Source organism: Eptatretus burgeri, chromosome 14, assembly GCF_056783735.1.
Source record: "Eptatretus burgeri isolate ZD-2024b chromosome 14, Ebu_testis_v1, whole genome shotgun sequence".
Classification (NCBI taxonomy): Eukaryota; Metazoa; Chordata; class Myxini; order Myxiniformes; family Myxinidae; genus Eptatretus; species Eptatretus burgeri.
In genome coordinates this window covers 62,688,268-62,707,518 of record NC_140974.1, presented here as the reverse complement: position 1 = coordinate 62,707,518, position 19,251 = coordinate 62,688,268, and the positions used below count along the sequence as shown (strand labels likewise).

Genomic DNA, 19,251 nt, shown 5'->3' with positions numbered 1-19,251 from the left:
ATAGATACGATATACCAACGAATAATTATCGTGTAGCCGGCGTTCACAAACTATGCCCAACGATAGCCTAACTTATCCATATCGTGCGGCAGTTTATTTTTGCCGGTGACGTGGGGTTTGCTATACATAGGCTGCCACTCAACGATTTAAATGGCTGCATCTCCACTATTGAAAGTAGACGCTTGCGCTCAACAATTGGATTTTTTTTTTACACTCAACGACTTTTAAACTCACTCAGCTATTTTCATTGTTTACAATGAACGAGTTAAATTGCTGTCACTCGCCTTTGTTTTTTGACGCTGGCGCTCGGAAATTTTAATCGTTTCTATTGAACGTGCTAAATCGCTCAAACTCCACTATTGAAAGTAGACGTTTGTGCTCACCAATTGGATTTTTTTTACACTCAACAACTTTTAAACGGTACCACTCAACTATTTTCATTGTTTACAATGAACGATTTAAATTTCTGTTACTCGCCTTTGTTTTTTGATGCTGGGGTTTGGAAATTCGAAGCGTTTCTTCTGAATGTGTTAAAACGCTCAAACTCGACTATTTTAAATAGACGCTGCGGATGGACAATTGGAATCATAGCCAAGCTGGACATCGAAGTGTGAACATCCTCGTCATGCCGAAGAAATGTTTGAAGAATGCTGCCAATAAGTGTCCTGGCCGTGGCCGTGGACGCTGACGCAAGGACGATCCATTATACCGACGTCTTTCAGCCTATGAGTAACTTAAAAGTAACGTCTGTCGACGTGTGGCAACGATCGTGTAACGTGCCAACAACACATTAATCATAGGTTAGAAATAAGTTTCGGGTACGCTAAACATTACCTCGGCGTGTCTCAACTTATGATTAACTTACAAGTAGCATGTGTTGACGTCTGTCAACGATCGCAGACCGTGCATACAACTTGTGGCCAGCGTAGCGGAACGTGTGAGTCATACGCCGGCATACGTCGTGAAATTTCAAGCATGCAAAAATTTGAGGACAACCGAAAAGTACAACGTTTAAAGCCAGCGTACAACGACGTATGGCAGTGTTTTTCAGCGTGCTCTCAATGTTATCAAAACTTACCCATAACGTATTCAACGTGTGCCAGCGTTTTAGAAATTTTTTTTTCAAAAATCGGCATACGTTGGCTAAAACGTCAAGGTGTGACTGGGCCTTAAGTTAAACTATTGTTGGGCATAGGTTGTGAACGCCGACAACAGGCTAAGCATTCGTTGGTATCAGTTATCTATAAGACAATGAAACATTCTGTGCCCGTTTCGAATATGCTTTGCATACGACCAACACGTTATGAATACGACCAAAACTTAAAAAAAAAACATCAAAATTTCAGCGTACGCCAACGTTTTACATACATTTTTATCCCCCGCCGCGTGGCGGAAGGGGGATATTGTTGTCTCCCAGGACGTCCGGCTGTCTGCCCGGCTGTCCGTCCATCCGTCCAGGCGTCAACATTTATAGCTGTGAGTGCGATAACTCATAAACTGTTCGCCATATCGATTTGAAATTTGGGTCACACATGAAGCGCCTGAAAAGGAAGAACCCTATTGATTTTGGGCGTGGCCGGATCCAAGATGGCCGACTGGGGCGGCCATCTTGAAAAAATGTTTTTTTTGTAATAAGTGGAAAACCGCTTATCTGATTTCAATTATTTTTGGTTACTACGTTCCTCACCCCTGGGGAACTTTTTCGAGATGATGACCAAATGGTGTCTTGTTTCCAATTCACCTCCCTCATTATCTGGAATATGTATGACCTTTTTCATTCAATGGCGGGGGATTCCCCATCTCTGGTGGTGTATTTATTATACGTTGCCATTGCTGGCTAAATCGTCAAGGTGTGATAGCGCCTTTACAGACGTAAAACGTTTGACTTCTTCGTTCGCTGCATTGTCCTGGTGAATAATAAGCTGGGGAGTGTCCTCACGCCATATTCATCAAAAATCGCCAATCAGCTGCTGGTGATTTCCTCCCTGCAGGAAGCTGCCATCTTGGACAACTTAGCTGGTCATATGACAGTCTGACGTAATTTGCATACGATGTCAGCCAATCTATTGGCTGTCGAGGCGTTACGTGATCCGTGTGGAGAAAATTCAAATGAGGGAGCACGGCGAATGCATCGATTTTCAAGATGAAAATACACAATAATTGCAGCTATTTGAGTGGAGAACTTTTGGATACATATGTATTTGGATATATACTATCATATTATCAAGGTTTTGTCTCCCCCCCCCCCCCCCCGATGAGTGGAGCGAAATTGCACGATACAGCTTACGGCTGATGGCCTAAATAACGCACGCAAACATTCAGCCCACACTGCATTCTGCATGCCAGACGTGCTGCACTCCACTGCACATGGGGAAAGCGCTGCAGCCCATTTCGTACTCAAAGCGTTGTTCTGCAACATGAATGTGGAAGTGCAAAGAAGGAAGAATGCAGGAAAGTAATTCGGTGACTGTCCTGGAGGATGAATTGTTCATGTTGAGCGATGGGTGGTTGGTGGTAAATAATGAAAGAATGAGTGGATTAGTGTGGTGAAGTTCACACTGGGGATACACAAACCAACCTCAATACATGTCCCCCCCCCCAAACCCTTAGACAAGGGGAAAAGGTTGACCTGCCACATAAACTAATGAAATAACTCGTTCTCGAGACAACCGACTTGGACATGAATGTCTTCCTCTGGCATACACTTCCAAAACCGTATATATATATATATATATATATATATATATATATATATATATATATATATATATATATATATATATATATATATATATATATATATATATATATATATATATATATATATATATATATATATCCTCTCTTCTTCTTTCGGCCAGCTCCCGTTTGGGGTCGCCACAGCGGATCAACCGTCTCCATTTCACTTTCCACTGGTACCTTGCTGACCACTGGTACCGGTGGCGGTCGTTGGTAACCCGGGCCTCGACCGATCCCGTATGGAAATTAGTTTTGTTGTTCGCATAATGATTTGGCATAGATTTTTACGCCGAATGCCCTTCCTGACGCAACCCTGGTCGCCTCTTACTGCACACAGGGATATGGTACACCTATTCTAACCAGGGCATACACCGGGCCCAGTACAACTTGTACTCATTTCGCCGACCTCGGAAGGATGGCAGACTGAGTCAACCCCCTGGTGTTTTCGACTTGGTATATATATATATATATATATATATATATATATATATATATATATATATATATATATATATATATATATATATATATATATATATATATATATATATATATACACATATATATATATACACATATATATATATACACGTATATATATATACGTATATATATATATACGTATATATATATACACATACATACATACATACATACATACATACATACATACATATATTAATTCAGTGTCCCAACGGGGCTTGAACTCAGGACCTTTTAGGTCCTAAACCACTGCCCTAACCACTGCGCCAACACCAGGCTCACTGTATGTATAGGTATATGTATGTATGTATGTATATGTATATGTATATGTATATATATATATGTATATATATATATATATATATATATATATATATGTATATATTGTTGTGGTTGAGGAAATTCGCAAACCACCATTCAGGTCCTGTAGGTGAGATATCTCTGTGAGTACATGTGTAGTTAGCCCAAACCCGTTGTTTAGAGGGAATAAATGTGATTCATTCGGGCTGCGACCCTTTAAGATAGCCGTTTTTCTGTTCTATCTTTATTTTGAACCAACCACGTCTCAACCGCCATCACACAACAACCACCAACCGCAACGCCGCTTCACAACAACAACGCCAACAGCCACGACCTTAACCTTCGCAACTCGCTCTCGCAACCATCGCATCACCGCCATTCGAAGCGTCACCGTGGCCAGGGACCGCCACTTTAGACCCTCCACCACCTTCACCTCTCCTCCTTCTACCGCCATTCCCGCACCGTTTGTGGGCACCGAGCGTCAGGCTGTCCTGGACTCGTAGAGGGCGCGCGCTGAGCCGCGGGTACAAAGTGCAGCCTTTCCGAGGAGAGGTCGGATCAGGAATGATACACGCCCACTTCCGATCCGTCCAATCATTAAGCGCGGGGCGATTTGGCCCCGCCTCCAGGCGCGTCGGAGTAGAATCGATATATGCAAATTTGAGGATCAGGGGAGGTTCACGCCCACTTTTCCTCCGTCCAATGGGCAAGTGTGGCTCCGCCCCCGAGCTCATCCTGATCCGGAAATTTGCATATGGGTTCTCCTGCCGTACTATATAGCACCGAGTGTGGGGAGAATTTAGTGAGTTTTTGGGCTTGGGCGAGTTGGAGAGATGTGGCGGCGGCGAAGTGTGGCAGCGGCAGAGTTTTTGGGCTCGGGCGAGTTGGAGAGGTGTGGCAGCGGAAGAGTTTTTTTGGGCTCGGGCGAGTTGGAGAGGTGTGGCGGCGGCGGAGTGTGGCAGCAGCAGCAGTCAAGACGGGTCTGGAGGAGAGTCGGAGTCTGTCGGGGTTCGGAGTCTGTCGGGGAGCTGCAGAGAGGGGAAGCCGGGAGCGCGGTCGAGGTCGCAGTGGAGTCGCTCGTCGCGGGACCCAAGCAAACCAGCTATCCTCTTTCCACAAAGCATCAACAATTCCCCCCTTTTTCCCCCCTGCGCTGAGATAGTGCGGAAAGGGGGCCCCGTTCCCACCCCATTCCAAGCAGTGCCAACGAAACCCGCGGAGGAGCGCGGAGTCGGGGCACCGCCGCGGCATTTGCGGCTCATCACAAGATGGGTAGGTTCCACCCGGTCTCGCGCCCACAGACCACGTCTGCCCCCTTGTCGTTGAGGGTGGCCCTTTTCTTTTGCTTTTGAGTATATGTGTTGTCGGCGCCGTCTGTAATGTAAAACTGTGTAAGTGTTGCCGTGTGCTCACGTAGTCGGTAGTAGATCTGCATTGTTGTGTTTCTTTTGTTGCAATTGCTTTTGGTGCATAATTGTTGTAATTGTATATGTGTGCTATCCGTGTGCCGCGGAATAAATGTGCCTCAAGTTGAACTGTTTTTCCCGTTTCGCTTCGTCTTTTCTTTAATTGAATCTCCATCTTACTTCACGTAAAGGGTTGGTAGTAGGCTAAATACGCCCGATAATTAATCGGAACCGTCGAGGTCGACGATATAACACCGCTTGGTTATCCCGATAGTACGGAACGGGTCGCTTCAGTGGCCCGTGTCCGGAGTCGACCTGCGGCGAGGTGCGATCGCCCGGTCTACCCTCCGTGTGGGTACTTAGGTAGGTCGAATTTGGCGAACAACCCTATCCCACGCGGGGGGCCGATTGGCACGATCGTGGTGAGGCCGAAAGGCCCACCCGTGACTAGTTCCCGAAGTTAATCCGAGAGGGTCACGACAGAATTGTCCGTCCGGTGGGCGACGTGCCGCGATTCGAGTTATGTGGCCGCTCGCACGCCGGCAGGCGCGAATTCGCAACAATATATAAAGTCTCTTTACAATTAAAATTTTTTATTACAAAGGCAATTGATGGGATATTTTTTATCAGATTTGTTCAATTTACTCAGAGATTCTCAAAGTTCTCTTTCTATGCGGTTATGTTAAAGATATCGTGTATCGAACAAAGATACGGGACATCAACGATCTGAAGCAAAGGATCACTGATGCCATTGCCACCATTGATGAGGCTATGCTACAGCGAACATGGCAGGAAATCGATTACTGTCTTGATGTGCTTTATGCAACTAATGGTGCCCATATAGAAGTGTATTAAATGAGGCAAAAAAAATTTCAATATCTACTCCTCATTTTGTAATAATTTCCACAGGTTTATCTATTCATTTGCTTTTGTAATAAAATTTTTAAATTGTAAACAGACTTTATGGACACCCTGTATATATTGTTGCGGGCCAGGGTCCGGTGGCGAGAACGACCATGAGGTTGGAGAATTTACAACGATTCCCACCGGACTCCCCGGAATTGTAGGCCGTCGCTCACGGATAATTCCGTGACGCGGTGGGTCGCTTAACCGACTGTGGATGCCAATACCTCAACCGCGTGGCGTTGGGTCCTCCTCTCTAGAATCAAGTTACCTAATTAACCACGCGGTTTCAACTACTGGGGAACCACGCCCTCGGTACGCCTTGCCCGAACCGGATCACTCTACTGACTACGGGAGAGTACTAACTACCAACTCTACCAACTACCTTTTCCGGATTGGATGCAGCCGAGCGGAACTGTCAAGGACGTACCGGCTGGAAGGAACGGATTATCGGGAATAAAGACCCGGCTAAACTCAGATCCGAACCATGCTGAACTAATGGAGGAGAAGACAAAGACGAGCTGGGAACATTTCTACAATCATTTATTTACACGAAAGCAGGGAAAAGCATGTGGCACAGGAAAAAGGCTTATTGGGTGTGTTACGCAGGGGAAGATGAGAGAGGTGTGGTGCGACAATTATGCAAGCAACTTATAAAAGCGGACACAGTGCAGACCTGACGTGAGATTAATACAAGCAACAATTACAATAATAAAGATGTTCAACAGGCTTATCTAACGGACAGGCGCCACACACTCAGACAAAATAAACCCAAATGAAAAGAAAAGGGGACCTTTTGCAGCCAGGGTGGGAGGGAGTTGAGGTCACAGTTTCTGGTACCTCAGCGTTTCGGGGGAAAGGGTGCTCTGTGGTGCGGCACCTGACAAAGGTCGTGCGGTTCGGTTCACAGCCGCACGTGTGGAGATCGTGTCCGTCAAGGAGCTTGAGTGGAGAGAACGGAGTCCGAGGCGAGAAATGGAGCAGTCGACAGGACCAGGCAAGAGACCCGGTCGAGGTCGGGTGTGCGTGGACCAGTAGTCGGGCTGTTGAGGTGGGACGTGGTCAGAGCCAAGCAGCGGAACACCTTCACAACAACCCCGTCAATAACAACTGCAACCTTCCAATCCTCCCACTCCAACAAACTCCTTTTCATCCCATACCACCCTACTCTGAGGATAGCTTCATATTTTATAGATCACGGACCTAGGGGGTGGAGCCATGGCGAAGCCGACGTCATCGTTCATCCTGATTGGACCGGGCCTTCATGCGGTCCACCTTCTTGGGTGGGGTCTCGCCAGAGGCCGGCAAGGCCCGCCCACACCACGTGTCTGGGTTTGGGAAGGTGGAAGCCGAGATGGAACTGCCACAGCGAACATCAGGATTCTGACTCAGAAAACGAGTCTCTGGGTAGGTGCTCGTCACGCTGTGGTAAGCGAGGCGAGGGTGCGAGGCAAGCTAGATGAAGGTACCGTGGTTCAAATAAAAGGGGAAATAAAATAAAAGGGGAGAAAATGATTTATTAACCGAACGAAAAGCCCATCGCAACGCACCCCCGTGTTTTCCCACTACACACAAGGAAGGGATCTATCTGCACATATACTAATGGAATAACTGACTTGGGACACCTGTATGTTGTATGCATACGGTTCAAACCGTAACAATATATCTATATATGGTACAGATATACCTCGAATTACGTCTCGGATGTGTTCTTGAAAACTGCGACAAATCTAATCGTTTTTTTTTTTTAGCAGCGTCTCGCGTAGCGAACGCTGCTCGAAGAGAGCTCGACGTTGTTCTTCTATCTTGTTCTTCTTGTTCTTCTTCTTCAGACAAAACCTTTATATTAGGACTCGGCTCTTTTATATACAGGATCCGGATCTCCTTAAATACTAAACACCTGTACACATCCTCGCATTGAGGGTTCCTTTTGAGAGCGTCTATCATCAACTTTTAAATATATTCGGACATTTGCTTTAAAGTTTCGAAAAGTTCACGTTACTATTTAAAGATTGATCCATTTAATATATTGTAATTTCGTAAATACATTATTTATTTCGTAAATACACGATATTTCGTAAATACGTAAATACACTATGACGGGTCTCGCTATTGGCTTAATCAAGGCACGTGACGAAATATCGGAAGTAGTTTTTTTTTTTAGCCAACAAAACCTTTAGGACGCTGCTCTTGGACACATTTGTCCTTGTTTGCCAGAAGAAATACAGTAATGAAACTAGAAGGGCACTTGGGAGAGCACATACCTCCACCACGTAATGCCTGATCCACGAGAACATATCGGGCCCAATACATTTTTGAAATATCATGCTGTCATGATCAGCGCAAATGCAGAATGCAGTGCACGTGACACGGAAGTTACGTCATTCAAGTCACGTGCTTTGGCTTTTCCTGAGCCGTCGAGTCGATTGAATTTGAATTTAATTGAATTGCCAGTGGAAGAAAACTTTCCATGTTTTACGTGGACAATAATAAAGAATGCTAATGCAGTACGACGGAAAAAACAGTGCGACGGTGACGGAAAAAAGCCGCAGCATGTGACTTGAACGACGTAAGAGACGTAATTCAAAGCCTGGGTACATATTGATGGACGACGCAACTTGGAATCAACCTAAATAGGGGCAATGTAAATCGAGGTATACCTGTGATATACCAACGAAAATCAAGGAAAAACGAAAAGCACGGTGAGGCGGTGAAGCCATGAAGCCGTAAGTCATTCCTTGAAGACTGTATGCCGATTAATCATGTCCTGTTTGAACGTTAATTCTCCAAGACCCTGAAGTCCCTGAGGACCCCAAATCCCTGAACCAGAATCTAATCGGCTTGTTCTTGTCACCGACCCAACTCATCCACCAAGTTCGGGTCATAACCAGTCGTCAACTTTTTTGAAATACCATGTTATATGTCGTTTTGGTCCTATATCTCAATGGTGAGGAATCGTTAAAAAAACAAAAAAATTCAAGGATCTGGATCTGGATCTTCACCAAAATTTAAGCAATTTGTCCTTGTGACACACCCAACCTGTCCACCAAATGTTGTATGAATCTGTCCACAATTTTTTGAGATCTGCTCACAGACAGAGGCAGACAACAGTGGGTGGGGGGGGGGGGGGTGAAAACATAACCTCTGTTCACCTTCGGTGGTTGAGGTAATAATCACTTTTGTCCATTGTTTTACACTTCAGCGCTGTTATTAACAGTACGTGAGAAACGATAAAAGACTTGTGGTGTGAGAGAACCGTCACAACTCGGCGCAAAAACCGGAAGTTGCCTGTGATTGGTCAGAACCGTGACATTCAAACTCGTGATATTTAAAAGTTGTGTGAGTGTGTGACGCACACACACACACACACACACACACACACACACACACACACACACACACACACACACACACACACACACACACACACACACACACACACGCACACACACGCACACACACGCACACACACGCACACACACGCACACACACAAACTGTATGATCCATTATAGATAGATGGCTGTAATGCACAAATACCTGCTGGTGATGGAACAGATTTCTGTGTCCTTGTGCCAGCAATTTGGCTTTATGGGTTAAGGGCCTGTTAAAGACTAATGGTCTGGAAAAGTACTTGCCAAGCGGGGCACCCACTATAGCTTCCTTTGCAAGGGAATCACCTGACTTCCTGGCTCTCTGACATGCGGATCAACCTGCACTCTGCTTTTCCCCGGAAACTCTACCACTATCCCCGGAAAAGAACGACCCTTGGAATCCTTGTTTCTGTTGCCAAAACAGTTAGTCGTAAATAACATAATTATCTGACTGTTTAACAGAATGTTATGTTGCTTGGCTATGTTGGACGGTGTTGTGGTTATTGTGGAAAATGCTGCAGCTGGTTGCTGTGGGTGGCATCAGTGCCTCCGAGGCACAATGGCTCCTCGCCCGCTTGGCCTGCGTCTACAAAGGGCCATGGCTCCTCGTCAGCTTGGCCTGTGTCTACAAGGGGCCATGGCTCCTTGCCTGCTTGGCCTGTATCTACAAGGGGCCATGGCTCCTCGCCCGCTTGGCCTGTGTCTACAAGGGGCCATGGCTCCTCACTCGCTTGGGCTGCCCGAAGTGTTAACTTTACTTGTGTTTTCATCCCGAACAGGTAGCAGTGAAGAATCATCCCACAGTGAGGAGATGCCCTGTCCACAGTTTGAAAGGTAAGAAATGGTGTTCACGGTTGGAAATGCAAAACATTTTATTTTCCACAATCGCGATCTCTGTTGACCTCATTCCATGAGTCTTCCAAGGTTTTCACCACATTCCCATAACCACCACTGCGGCTAAATGTTGCTTTGTGGTCTGCGAGCGCAGCTGCTTTTGAGGCATTGGAAATGGTTCTCGGCAGTGGTTTCAACACTGCTTTTTGGCATTTTGTAATACTGTTTGATTGAGTTTTTACTCCTTTCCATTATTTTGTTTGGACTATGGCTCCTTGCTGGATCAACCCCTGAGTGCAGGGACCCTCGGCTTCGGCTTTCCTTAGCCTGATGGAATTTCCCACGGACCTCAGCGCATTATACGTATAACCTGTCTTGCTGGAATGGGGGAAGGCCGAGAAGTTTGTTATGAATTCTCTCCTTTTTCTTTGCACCCACCTTTGCCTCGACCGCCGTCCTTCCCACCATTCATCCAGGGTACAGGTGTATGCCTCCCTGGGCCCCCTGGCCAGGTTTAAAGGCTGCGGAATCTTTCGTGGACGGTATGCCTACGGAAGGTACAACTTCACCCGTGTGCTTAACCGCCCGCTGCTAATCGCTCCTCCGCCATTCATTCCTGGTGTTTGATGAAGGTGGTGGGCACAATCGATCTTGACTGCACCGGGTGCGAGAGATCCCATGAAGTTTACAGCAAATCACTCTGATGAAAGCTAACATGGGAGGCCTCCCAAACTCGAGTGCAATGTCCCGGATGGTTTGGGTAAACCGGATTGGCTTGTTTCCATGATGGTTTTGTTGTCGGTGGAACAAAAGGTCGTTTTTCTTTCTTTTTATCATGCCTCCCATGTTGGCAGCTTTGCATGGCCTATTCCTAATTCAATTGCACTTCCTTATGGAATCTGATTTGTCCTCGACCCCCTCCCCACAACCCTTTCCAGAGCACTTGAGTTCACCTGATTCCCGACCATGCTTTCCCTTTGATCAATCGGCTTGTTTTGATGTGACGGTAGAATAAGGTGGTTGCACTATAACCTAATGGAATCTTGACTTGTTCTTATTTCTGCTTCTCTTCATTTTTGATTCCTTTGGTTGATGCTCACTCTTTAACCTTGTTTGTTTGCTCCCACCTATACACGATCTACCCGTGTCCTTTCCCTCGTGATTATTAATCCCTTTCACTATTTGTCGTCCTTCCTGCAATAAGCTTATGCTTGTATGTATTTTTCTTCACAACCCTCCCTCCTCCTCCTCTGCCCACGCAAGTTCCCCAAACAACCCAACACGTTCTGACCACCCAAACGCTACCGATGGGAGCTCCACGTGGGAGGGTGTCCTCAAGCGTAAAACTGCAATGAAGGACGGTCGGAAACCTATGGTATGTTACTTGCCACTGCCGTGTTTGACATCCAAGGCATTGAAATTTTTTTTAGGGTGGGGGGGGGGCACCTTCAAGCCGATGCATCGTTGAGTGATGAGATTTGAAACCACCTTGGCTCGATCGACAACACAGGATAAGTGATACCTGATGCAGAGGTACAATGCGCCTATCTGTGTGTACAGGTTTCTCCATGGACTCGGTACTGGGTTGTGCTCTCTGGATCGCTGCTGATTCACTTTGCTGGCAAGGCCTTGAAACCAAGTGAAAGGAGACATGTAGGACTTTATAATCTCCATTGGTGGAATGTCCATGCCCTTTCCATTGTTCCATGTTTAGGCATCACTATTTGCTTTTGCGTCGGTTAATGGACACACCGCCCTTTTGTGCCCAACTTCCCAATTTCATCTTCTCAGTTCAAGACGGCACCATGCAAGGTCGTTTCAGTCGTGGGATGGATGGTTTTTATGCCAGATGATGCAGAACATCCCAATGTATTTCAACTGACGGACTCTGATCGGGGTAAGTTGGGCTGTTGCACATGATTGGGAGGGTTGTTTGAAAGAGAAACAACGAAAATGAACGAGTGAGGTGATCCGTTATTTGCATCCATCTCTGACTAAATCCACTCTTGCATTGGTGCACCCCCACTCTCAATATGTTATTTCGTGTGCATTATTAAATGATAGCGTTTAACCCCACTCTCCCTCCCCCCCCCCATTTATTATACGTTTTCTTCTCTCTACTCCAACATACTTTTCTCCCAAACAGTATGGTATTCTTTTTAACTTCCACTCCCTCCTCCCGATATCTCCTGGTCTCTCCATTTCTTTATTCTCTGCGAGCCTAGCTTCCTCACCTCCTCCACACAACCTCCCCCCGAGCTCCCCACCATGCCTCTACCTTCCCTCCCGAGTTCACCAAAGGCCCCCCCGCCCCGGGCTCACCTCCCCCCCGCCCCGTGCTCTCTTCCCCTCCTCCGCCCCGTGCTCTCCTCCCCTCCCCCGCACCGTGCTCTCCTCCCCCGCCCCGTGCTCTCTTCCCCTCCCCCGCCCCGTGCTCTCCTCCCCTCCCCCGCACCGTGCTCTCCTCCCCTCCCCCGCCCCGTGCTCTCCTCCCCTCCCCCACCCCGTGCTCTCCTCCCCTCCCCTACCCCGTGCTCTCCTCCCCTCCCCCGCCCCGTGCTCTCCTCCCCTCCCCCGCACCGTGCTCTCCTCCCCTCCCCGCCCCGTGCTCTCCTCCCCTCCCCCGCCCCGTGCTTTCCTCCCCCGCCCCGTGCTTTCCTCCCCTGCCCCATGCTTTCCTGCCCCGCCTCGGGCTCTCTTTCCCACAATCTCCCCCGCCCCTGGCTCTCTTCCCCGCTACCACCCCCCCTCCCCGCTCTCTTCCATGCTCGCCGGACCTTCTTCCTTTTCTCTCTCTCCCACTCCAAACCCAATTCAGCATTTCCATGCACACCTCACTCCATGCACACCAGCCTATGACATTGTCTTGCAGGAAATTCGTACAAGTACCAGGCCGATTCAAGGCCTTTAGCTATCACGTGGTGCAAACATCTTGACGTGGCCTGCAAGAGCCATAGGATGCAGGTGGGAAAGATGTTTTTAATCAAAGCACTGCGTGCCATGATAACCAAAGGAGAGTACATTTGTGTTAACCCTTTGAACCCTGAGCTCCTTGGACTTTCGGCTCCACCACCCTGGGCTCCCTGGAGAAAAATCCAGCAGCTCAGTTATATGGAGGTTTGAATAGCAGCTGGTAAAACGGTCACTACGCTTCAAAGGGTTAAAGTTTCTTCAGTCTGGACTGAGATCACATGGGGTTTGACATCACATGTCTTGGTTTGGGAACCAAACAAACATCTTTTATCTTAGGGTTGTTGGCTTTGAGGGAAATGGCCACATCTAGTCTGTCACGTGCCTGTTGTCGGGCCAGTTGAGGGTGATACACTGATGAGCAATGGAATACCGATTAAAATTTATCATTTAATTTGTGAGAAGGTGACCTGCTGGAGGGAGAGTGGGGGTGGGGGTGGTGGTGGGTTCAGAGGTTGTGTTGGAAGCTTCTTTATTTATTTTCCATCACAATTTGTACAGGTTGGTTTTGTTATTTGAATTGTTAAAATAATTGCTTGTCCTGGTTCCAGTGAGACTTGAACTTTTGCCTTCATGATACACGGGACAACAGGTAAGAATTTAATGGCAAGTCGTCTCTGGTGTTCCTGTTGTTCATGTGATCCAAGTGCAAACCTCTTGTATTACATTTACACTGTAGGGCAGGGTGGGTGTGAGGGACGATTGGCATGGGGTTGAGGTGGAGCCAGTGAGGGGTGTTTAATTGGGGTTGAGGGTGGGTGCTTGGGTCGGTCCGGATGAGGGGTGGGTTGAGTGCTTGAGGAAAGTGTCCGATGTACAATTTAATGTATCCATACATATCATGTGACAGGTGAGTGATTAACAGACTTCAAACGTGCACACAACTCTCTTGCTCCAATCATTCACGTTCTGTTCCCATGAAACCTTCAGACAATCGTTTGGCAAAAGTGTCATTCTTGCTGGGAGGTCTTGAAGATAAACTTGTGCTCTCACCTGACTGCCAACCTCATCGAGCTTGCACTCCTTTGTTTGTCAAGAAGTCATTTTCCTCGTACATGGACAATGCTTGACAATACTTCCACAAAGACAAGCTTTTGCTATGATTCGCGTTCATCTGATCGTTCCTCTAGTCCTCCTGCAAAGCTTCCATACCTTTGGTGTGCGAAGAGTTTTTCACTTTCTCGACATTTTAAACCACCTGCCAGATGGACACCAAACAAACGGCTCTTTGAGGTTCCCAACAAAATTTGTCTTTGGGCTTCTTCCTCCACTTCATCTTTCTCTTCCTCTAACCCTTCCCCCTCCTCCATTGGAGCCTTTGACTGGACAAACCAGATGCGTCCGAGAGCCGAGCGTTTCTTCGCTCAGGTTGTCGGAATTTGTGGAGTTTTTCTTCTCCTGACCTTAATGGCACACTAGTCAGCCACCTTCCCCTTAAATGATGGTCATATGTTCGTGAATTGAAGACTGTGAGCGTTTTCTTCTTTTCCAACTAATTTCACTCCCCGATGGATGTCGCGAGTGGTGTCAGGGTGGACTCTTCAAACCTATCCAAACCTCGTGAAACCATCTAACGACTGATCCTGTTTGCCAGACTTTCCACGAGTGCCATCACGAGACGTTGCCACCCAATATCCTCAACACACACACAAAGTAGGTCTTCTCCATCCATAGCATCCTTTCATCGACGTTCTTCTTGCAAGCTGATGGAACATGCATGTTGGTCACCACCTGTTTCTGTTTTTATATTCAATTAATTCATTGGATGAAGAAAATTCCATCTCCAGTAAGTATTTATTTATTTATTTATTTATTTATTCCTCCCACACCCAAACTCCTTCCCTTGAGAACACTTGTCCGAACTTTGCACGCCTCTGCTCTACCTTACAAAGTCTCAAAATAACCATTTGGTTTTCTCGGAAGCTTGTGACGAATATAGAGTCCATCTATTACGCATTTTTATGCCTCCGCTGACAGTCTGCAGAGGCATTGTGTTTTCGGCTTGTCCGTCCGTCCGTCTGTCCATCCGTCCGTCCGTCCCTCCATGCCGATTTTCTCTGTTTTCTTTGCAACTGCTTATCCGATTGACATGAAATTTTCACCATCGGTGCTCCGACTCGTGTGGAATGTTTAATAATGATTATGATGTCATCGGTCACGTGGTGTGCTAGCCATGTTGGGAAAAAAGGAAAACCTTTTGGACCTCTGTGTCTGAAATCGCTCCGTGGAAAAAATTCAAACTTGGCAGTTGTCAAGTACTCCCCGTGGGAAACAAGTGTAATATATATGTATATATATATGTATATATATATATATATATATATATATATATATATATATATATATATATATGAAGATGTCTGGCTTCATTATGACATCATAATTGTATACGTCAAATGTTTTATCTGGTCAGTATGAAAATGTTTGAGGGTCATCTTGGGATAAATTGTATGGAGGGGGGAAAAAAATTGAGGGCGTCATCGGTCACATGTTTCGTCAGCCATATTTTTTGTTTCAGTGTAAAAACATTCAAAAATCTCAAATGGCTGAACAGATCGATGGGAAACTTTACAGGTATGATCTCGCCTATTCTTGGGGATATCAGTGTGTTCACGAATAATTATTAGGTCACATGGTCTGGCAACCATATTGGATTGAATGAAAATCTTTAAAACTCCTTTCTCTTGAACCACTTCATTAATCGGCGTGAAACGTCACAATTATCCAGTAGTCAAGGGGGATATACGTTTGAAATTTCAACTTGATCGGATGCATGGTCTGGCAGGCAGACTTATTTAATATTTTGAATTTGAGTTCAGGGATTTAAATTGAACTTGGTGCATGTATGTAAAATGATGTAATAATGTGGGCAGAGACATATCTGGTGACGTCACGACGTCGAAGAGTGCTCTTATAGGTCTCTTGTATGTCATTGGTGTCAACGGTCTTCCAAAGCTGACATTTATTTATTTTGTTGATGTGCAGACCCAACAACTCGTTAATATTTTCTGTTGATTAATTGATTTTTTTTTCTTTCCTTCTTTACTTTCAGGTCCCTGCGAACCTCATGACCTTCGAGTAGTGCCCAGCTAACATCTGGAAGGCACTGAAGGCTTGTGGGCTTGAGGCACTGCTATCCCATGGTGATGGCAAGTCGGGTGCGAACATTTGATATTGGAGGTGAAGATGTTTGGCCTTCAACACGTCTGTGCATCAACCCGACATTTCCTCGAAAATGATGAATTTTCGTAACGCCATTTTGGGACCACGAACGAGCACCTTGCCCAAATCTTGCTCAAAATTATTTATTTTATTTCATTTTTAAAGACACACTTTGAACAGAGCCCACAGACTCCCTTTGCTGATCCCAACATCTCCCCGAACAATTCCCTTCTCAATCGGGGTCTTTGTTGTCCGTTTTGGCAATCACTGTTCCATCTTGAGATTGCACTTTGGATTTAACAGGAACCCTTGCCTCCTGATGGATCATCATTTAGTACTTGGTTCTCTCAGTGTGGGAGTCTCGGGCCCAAATCCGTTTCACTTCGATGTCACGGGGTTTAATCGATGTTATATTTCCCATGGAGCTGAAGTCATGGAAGCCATTCTTTTTTATGGAGGACGACGTTTGCATTTGTACGTCCGTCACCAGGTGTCGGTGGTAACACGCATGCCTGATGTTCCATTTTTTTTAACCACTAAAGCGATGAGGCGATGGTACTTTGTGATGTAATAGGCTGTTAAACACTTCAACACTTGAATCATGAAGGAGAGTTGCACCTTTTTCTTTTCAAACCAGCTGGGCCCGTATCCCACCTGTCATCGTGATCTCCATTTATGCTTCAACTGCATTTGCAGATGACTCGAACACTAAAGACAAGATGTTTGAACGTGCGACTACTTGCACTTTCCTTTATCTTAAGGTTCCAGCTCTCACGTCCACATCGGCATGGCCATGTTCCGCCGTTCACAAAAGTACGTGCGTCTTCGCTCAAGCATGCTGTCACTGCCTTAGGTTTGGATGAACGTTAATGGGTTTGAGGAGTGATGCGATGTAGGGATGGTAAGAAACCTGAGGTTGCATTTGTGAAGGATATTGGAAATGGGTCCAGTATTAGTTGTGTTTTTTTTGTGAACTTGTAAACGACTGGGAACCACCGTCGACATGGCCTGTTGTGGCCTCGTCCTTTTTCCATTTTTTTATGAGGTGCGTTTCATTAATATATCGCACGGAGCAGTGTTCTTGTCATACTCCCTCATCGAGTTTTGTGTCGCATCGTATTGGTGACGTTCACCTCGCATCTTGCTGGTCGTCTGTGCAGGAGTGAATGTATCGGGGCATCTCATTGCCGTGGATTATTACCCGGCTTGGCAGCTTTGTTGGGGAGGGGGGGAGGGGGGGGAATATGAAACACAAAAAAACGAGGTTCTTTTTTCTCTGGTACTTTCCAGCAATTTTCCTTTCCTCTGTACTCGTTAATGGATTTCCCACCACGCAGGATGTTCGACCTCCTCATCGCTCAAAGTTGTGCTGTTGTGTGCAGTTTGCAAATTGTTGCTGTTGTCCAATTTGTTTACAAAAAAGCTTTTTGGTCGTTGTTCTATTTTGTCCAGTTTGTTGTATGGATTGTCAAAAGCACTTTGTTTAGACGTTAACCAAACCAAGCCTTGGCCATTTGGAGTTATGAATGTTTTCCATGTATGTACCTTTTATTTGTCCATCTGTCTGCGCACTAGCTATATGTCTGCCCCCCCCCTCTTAATATTATTTTATTATTGCACTATACAGAAATCATCACTAGTTAACCGAGGGTTAGGGTGAAGTTTTTATGAGCAGTGTAAATGTCACTTTAACCGTGACCGCTTGTGCTGATTGACCAAACGTTGATCACCTCGGGTACGTTGCATGGATATTTTGAAGGTCATGTTGAATTGGTCTATTATGCTCTTTCAAGCCTGTACAGTCCAGTCCCCTCTTTTAACATTTCGATCACCGCGCGTCCCACTGCCGTGGTGCAATGCCTCGTCACAACCGGACAGAGTCTCCTTCTCCTTCTCCTTCTCCTTCTCCTTCTCCTTCTCCTTCTCCTTCTCCTTCTCCTTCTCCTTCTCCTTCTCCTTCTCCTTCTCCTTCTCCTTCTCCTTCTCCTTCTCCTTCTCCTTCTTCTTCTTCTTCATAAAGCGTTTTCTTTTTGTAACCCATGATGTCACACCACTATTGTCCGATGTTGGAACAAAGGTTCCAAGGCAATGTCTCGCTTCTCATGGACCTGTTGCTTTGGGCGCGCGATGGATATTTTTTTTTCTTTTCTTTTTTTTTTAAAACTGCGCCACGTGGTCTATTTTACAACATCCATCTTTTAAAAAGTCCTTATTTGTGGAACCTCCTTCCTTCGATGCTACAGTTTGTTTTCACAATTGTTTGTGCAAAGACTGTTTTTGGAGGGTGGGATGTGTTTGGGCTGTGATTGGAGTGTAGCTTGAAATTGCATATTGTCCATGGTCAAGAAAGCTTTGAACGACCACATATTTGTGATTGACCACAATGTATTTACCTCGCGATGAAATGAACTGAGCGACAAGCTTACGATTGTGACCACTCTTACTTTTGTCATTTTGGTCGCTCCCAAAAGCATTTTGCTGTATTTGACCGGTAAATAGACAAGACTGTGCCATAACCGATTGCCTTGACTTGTAAGATCGGCCCTCGATACATACATCCCAGAATTGCACTGTTTTGGAAAAAAACAAAAAACCCCGGGCCAGGTGAGCAGGTCGATCGAGCTCCTTCGTGCATTCCATGCTTTGTTTACCTGCGTTGGACTGTGCTGTGAATTTTTACACCACTTAACATCGCCCTGTCCGTCTTGCTTCCTGGACGTTCCATCTCCCCTGCCGAGCCCCCTATCCCAGCCCATCCCAACCCCCACCCCACATGGTGTTTTTGTGGTTTGCATCCCCTGGGAGTTTTGCAACCACTGTATGAATTGTAAGTAATGTTTTTAAAGACAGTGCCTTGTAAATAAAATTGACTAGTCACCTGATTTTGAAGTTTTGTTTTCCTACTCTTTTAAGATTGCCCTGACGGCCTCCACAAGTGTGAGGCTTGTGGTGGAACTTGTACGTGTTGCACATGTGGCAAAGACATTTAGAGACTATCAATGAAAATTAAATATGGCTGCTCTTTGTAGCTGAAAATGACCATTCACAGGTGACTGTGATTTGGTGTCGAGGAACCTCCAAG

General features: G+C 46.0%; 1 protein-coding gene across 6 annotated transcripts in view; it reads left to right on the top strand.

Annotated features, from left to right (window-relative positions):
• The window catches only part of LOC147013384 (ras-specific guanine nucleotide-releasing factor RalGPS1-like), a 108,963-nt gene extending 89,912 nt beyond the window's left edge, over positions 1 to 19,051 (top strand). For 4 of the 6 annotated variants that reach the window (XM_085855165.1, XM_085855164.1, XM_085855160.1 and 1 more), the window contains 7 exons: positions 9,983 to 10,037; positions 10,514 to 10,594; positions 11,301 to 11,412; positions 11,598 to 11,690; positions 11,829 to 11,934; positions 12,910 to 13,001; positions 16,060 to 19,051. In XM_085855165.1, coding sequence (XP_085711291.1) covers positions 9,983 to 10,037; positions 10,514 to 10,594; positions 11,301 to 11,412; positions 11,598 to 11,690; positions 11,829 to 11,934; positions 12,910 to 13,001; positions 16,060 to 16,089 — 569 coding nt within the window. In that variant the 3' untranslated portion in view covers positions 16,090 to 19,051. The remainder of the gene's footprint in view (positions 1 to 9,982; positions 10,038 to 10,513; positions 10,595 to 11,300; positions 11,413 to 11,597; positions 11,691 to 11,828; positions 11,935 to 12,909; positions 13,002 to 16,059) is intronic. The other 2 variants (XM_085855162.1, XM_085855163.1) reach the window with 2 other exon arrangements.
• The last annotated feature ends 200 nt before the right edge of the window (positions 19,052 to 19,251 follow it).